Genomic DNA, 5,357 nt, shown 5'->3' with positions numbered 1-5,357 from the left:
GTGACGATACTCTAACGCGCTTCCGGCAGGTAGGCCCTTGGCGCGAAAGGCGGATGATGGGCGCTGCGCACGCGGCAGTGCTGCGCACCTGGAAACTGCTTCCTTGACGTCACCCCCCTGCTCCCCCTAGATGTCACACGCAGAACCCCTCCGTCACGGGTGTGCAGAACTGCATCTGTGCACAGCGCTGGCGGCTGCCCCGGTCTGCCATGCTTGCTAGCATGCCCTCCCCACCACTCAGTTTAAAAATTACCATTCGTTTTTCACCCACGTGACCTCAAGCAAAGAATGACGCCCTTTTTTTCCTCCCTAAAGTGCAAACTAGTTCAATGATCAGAAGGGGCTGCTTTTAGGGACAAACAGCAAGTAACAGGTGACACACTCCAGTAGCGCACAGCTCCATGTTGCCTCTTCCTCCCGGGAGGAAAAAGAGGAGCTGTCCAAGTAAGGTGGCCACACACTTGCACAGCCGGTCCTTGCACCCCAGGGCTCAACAGGGAGCTCTAAGGTAGCTCTCAGCAGTTCCCGAAGCACTACCCCAGGGTGAAGCTTTGCGTGCTACACAACCACATGCAGCCAAAAGGAAGCAGGTCTTTCTCCAAGCCAGGGGGTTCTCAACACCCAGAGGCTCCCACGCTTCACAGGCGGTGACATGCAGTATTGGGGTAGTGAGTGCATCCTCTGCCTTTCAACCCTTCATCGCAACAACATGTGTCAAAGAGGCAAGACAGGGAGTGGATCACCACCAGCCCCTGGTATATTTCACAGAATTATGGAATGACCAGGTCATCTAGTTCAACACCCTTGCAATAAGCAGGGACATCTGCAACTAGATCAGGTTGCTCAGAGCCCCGTCCAACCTGATCTGGAATGTTTCCAGGGATAGGCCATCTACCAACCTGTGACAGCGTTTCACTCAAGTCTGGTCTTCAAAACAACTATAGTCCCCGCTCCTAGTTTTTGGATTTTCAGGACAAAACCCACCATCTGCCATCCCTGACTTTAAGCATCAGGGTAGTCAACCAGACTAAATTAAAAAAAAAAAAAAAAATTTAAGCACCTGTAAAGAAATGCATCCTCGTCCTACAGACAGCAGAAAGAACTGTATTTAACATCACACCCATTGTAGCCCTGCAGCCTGAACACAGATCACAGAGAGACCAATTAATACATTTTCAGCTGTGAGAAATATTAAAACTCTCCGCCTAAGTATTTATTAATAGGACTGTTTATAATCGGAAATGTTCCAGCACTTTGGGAAATCTACATTACATGGACTGAAAACAGGCACCCAGGGATACAAGCCTTACACGAAAGTACATAAGGTACGTTTTTGGCAGTGTCAAGAAGTGTAGCTTATTCCTTCCAAACAGAGAGTTGATTCATTCCAGACAGAACACCCAGAAACAAACTGTGCAACTCCTGAAACTAATGCTAGGTTTTAAGCATTTGTTTTTATTTCAGCTATCAAAAGTCAATTCATCTACACACCAAAAGAGGATTCAGAAAGTACTGGAGAAAGGTCTCTTCTACTTCGTCTTAGCTAACCTTTCAGAGTAAGACTATGGATGGCCTCCACCCATTGCAAACCCAAAGCACTCGGGTGTTCTCTGAAGAACAACCTCTCTGCCACAACACCCTTTTCCCAGCATGGTTCAACTGAAAAGACCAATATTCTTTGTACAGAGTAATTTTTTTAGAACAGAGATCTCATTTCTCTTACATAATTTCAGTAATGTGTGAATAAATTTAAACAGGTGGAATACTAAGGTATTTAAAAAAAAAAATCCCTTGCAACGGTCCTTTCAAACTTGACCAACAAAGGCATGTTTATAGAGATAAAGAGCTGAATACATTTCTGTAAGTCTCAAGAAACTGGAGCATTCAAGGGCAGTTTGCCCTTAAAAAAAAAAAAAAAAATCATTCTCTTCCCCATTACTCTACTTCTGCGTTAGCTTCTTAGAGTAATTCTTGGCAAATTGTTTTTGTACTTCTTTGTGTCTCTTTCCCAGTTTAAGTGTGTTGATCAGGTTTAAGGTTTTTTTCAGTTCATGTACAGGTGTCCTTACAAAGCCACAATATTTCCTTTTTGGAACAAATTCCAGAGCCTTCTTCCAGTCGCCAGTATCTTTCAAAGTTAATAAAATATGCATCATTTGATCCAGTGTGAGATTTTTGGCACCACTATTCCAAAGCAAGTACTTCTCCAACGGAAGGGCTGCAGTCTCCAGCCCCAGTCGCTTTGCCCGTGCTAAAGAGACTCCTGTTTTTATGCTCTTGTCAACCATTGACCCAACAATATAGATTTTATCGTGATCGAATGTTTTCATTACTTTGGGAGAATCAGCAGTCAGATAGATAATCTTATCCTTTGGAAAGACTTCTGTGTAGCACTGGTCTGTCACAGTGATAAGCAATTTGCCCCATGCCTCTCTATAATGCTTGACAAATTCCTTATGATAGAGGCTATCATCTTTGAAGTTACAGAAGTGGATGTGGAACGGATCCACAGATCTTCGATTGCAGCCTTCGCTTAATACTATCTGTCTCACTGTATTTGTGACTTCTCGGACAGACATATCCTTTTCATAAGACATGTCAAATACTAGAGGTTGGCCAAAGATCATAGACTGAGCAGCCCTCCAGCTGTATGCTCTATCCATACAGCTGGCCCACAAACATATAAATGAATTCCTTTTGGTCTCATCAGTTTTTGAAGCTTGCTCTTGTGTTTGCAGCCTCCTTTCCCTTTTCTCATCCATCTTTCTTTTGTCATTTTTCTTGTAAAGTTCTTTGAGATGCAAATATTTTAAATACTTCTTTTTGGCTGACTTGGAAGGACATTCCATAAAGGTTTTTAGCTGTTCTTCACTGATATTTTCTGGAATCGGTCTGCCAGCTAGTCTCCACATCTCCAAAATCTCACGTGCAGCAGCCAAAGTGGAAAGCTCCTTACGCTCAGAGACCATCTCACTGACTTCTTGCAACCCAGACTTCATTACCTTCTTCCACGCATCTAAATCTATTTTTTCTGAGGGACTGAATGAATTGTCCTGCTTCAGGCAAAGTGATAAACTCAGAGTTCTACTGAGTGGAAACAAATCCTTTTTCATCCCATGTTGTGCAGCAAATGGAAGGACAGAACTTCTTACAATTCTTTTCAGAAGCATATTAGCAGACTGCATGCTTAGACATGTGCTGTGTTCAAACACTTAATCTGCAAAACACCAATGAGAAGGGAAAAAACTTGTCAGAAATCATAAAGAAAACGCACACAGATTTTCATCCTTAGTAACACTGACAGAAAATAACTTATTCTTGGAGAATACTAGAAATTCCTACTTCAATGATTAACTTTTCTACTGTTTTCTAAATAAAAACAGTGTATGTGGCACTGCTGTGAAGACATGTTTAGTTCTGCTGCTTAAAACAGCTATACTTACTGCAATTCAAAATGTGATCAGACTTCCTTTAAGTACTGTCTGAGATCTATTTAAGTTATCTGTATGACAAATAAGAACCTTCACAACCAAAGTAAGTGAAATGCTGCATGGAGACCAGAAATATTTTATACACATCCAGAGGTGCCTACCTAATTTACCTATACTGTGAAAATGGATAAGATACTTCATCTTGTAACATTTTCTGGAACAACTCTGTATCACAGAAGATCACATTTTGCGAAAGCTCTATTTGCAAACTTCAGTACTAAAGTTTTTCCTCTTCTATGCATTTCCACATCGCAGGCTACTGGAACTACTGAAACTACCAATGCTATAGTTTTGCTAAGCCAACACAACTGCCACTGAAGGCACTTCTATGTCCCCTGAGCCCCTGGTTCCTGGCTTCCTCAGCAGTGCAAGCATTCACATGGCCACACCATGAGCCAAATCAGAGAAATGACCTTAGTGACAGCTAACGAGCACGTGGAAAAAGGAAAAAAAAAAAAAAAAAAAGCTAGTTATCATCCCACCCAAATGAGTTTCCATGCCTGATTCACCGGACACCTCCTAGAAAGAAAAGATGGAAGAATAAACAACTAGCATAGGAAAAGACCATCTTTTTTCTTCTTGTTAAGTTGCCTGTGAAGTTGATATTAGCACATAAAGCTAAGGACATGAAACCTACAGTCCCAGTAATTTGATACACACCTGTATTTCAATGTAAAAGGACTGCAAAAAGAAAAACACCAAAGACTGTTTAATATTTTCCTTGTCCTACACAAACCTACTTAAGTAAAATCAGTGAAGTTTCAATGGTTGAGAAAACATGATTTGTCCAAAACACAAAAATCAGCTCCAAATTTTAAAAGCAAAATTAATAAACTCTCTAATAACATAACACCTGAAAATAATGTGATATACAGAACAAGTTAAATCTAATTTTGGGGTTACATACATATTTATACACCTACCCAGATAAAGAATGACAGAAAGAGCAGCGTATTATTAGGAAACATTATATAAACTGCCATGCATTCTACAATACTTTAATTGTTCAAATTGGTGACCAACCTTTCATTTTCTACTGTTATTAAGATAAAACGAACAAAAAAACCCCACAACAACCTAATAGTGTTAAGAGAAAAATTTGTGTTACTATACAGGCGTTGATAATTTTACATTTAAGCATTAAACATACTGGCAGAAGTAATAATCAAAAAAGTACATTGTCCAGCTTAGAGAAATCAAGGTATCAGTTCCTCAATTATCTTACAGTACTGAAGCTCCAATTATGCCAGTAGTTGAAAGGGAGATTTACAATCCGAATACTTATGTCGGCTTTTAACACAATCCGAATACTTGATGTCAGTTTTTGATAAAAGCCAAGGTACCTTTCAGCACACCCAACAAGCACGCTACCATGTCATGAACTTTAAAGACCCCTTCCAACCCAAACTAATCTATGATTATTGCAAGAATTACTCTAAATCTCTTTGAAGAACTTAGATCTGTAGGGCTGAAAATACTTTTCTGATACTTTTTTTTTTTTTAGCATGACTTCACCGTAACTAATCTCAGGAACAGAAAGGCCCTTCACTGATATTTCAGGGACTGAATCATTCGGCTCCTTCCCGCAGCGCAGATGCCCACGCGTGGCTGTCCGCAGGCCTGGGCCCTGTAGAGAGGCGGGCCGAAAAGGCCGCGCGGGGGGCGCGCGAGAGCAGGGTAAGGAGCGATACGGATCTTGCAAAGTGTGCGGCACTATACTCTCTTTAACGATCCTTAAACCAGCTCACAAACGAACCGAACCGCGACAAACTAGGTAACATCTCAAAGCACCGCCCGGCGCCCCACAGCCCACCCGGGGACAGCGGCGCGCCCCGCTCCCCCCTGCTGTGGCGGGGACGAGCGGGG

At 41.9% G+C, this 5,357-nt stretch overlaps 1 protein-coding gene across 1 annotated transcript; it reads right to left on the bottom strand.

Moving 5' to 3' along the window:
- Positions 1 to 1,852: 1,852 nt before the first annotated feature.
- TRMT10C (tRNA methyltransferase 10 homolog C (S. cerevisiae)) lies at positions 1,853 to 3,214 on the bottom strand. The gene has a single exon (XM_010286042.1). The coding sequence runs from the start codon at positions 3,183 to 3,185 to the stop codon at positions 1,941 to 1,943; it is 1,245 nt and encodes a 414-aa protein (XP_010284344.1). The 5' UTR covers positions 3,186 to 3,214; the 3' UTR covers positions 1,853 to 1,940.
- Between the last annotated feature and the right edge of the window lie 2,143 nt (positions 3,215 to 5,357).

This window comes from Phaethon lepturus, unplaced genomic scaffold (assembly GCF_000687285.1).
Source record: "Phaethon lepturus isolate BGI_N335 unplaced genomic scaffold, ASM68728v1 scaffold29454, whole genome shotgun sequence".
NCBI classification, from domain to species: domain Eukaryota; kingdom Metazoa; phylum Chordata; class Aves; order Phaethontiformes; family Phaethontidae; genus Phaethon; species Phaethon lepturus.
The sequence above is the reverse complement of the archived record's forward strand: the minus strand, read 5'-3'. Positions and strand labels throughout refer to the sequence as shown.

Coding starts and splice junctions, on each gene's coding strand:
- TRMT10C (XM_010286042.1), bottom strand. CDS start 3,185: ATGCAGTCTGCTAATATGCTTCTGAAAAGAATTGTAAGAAGTTCTGTC.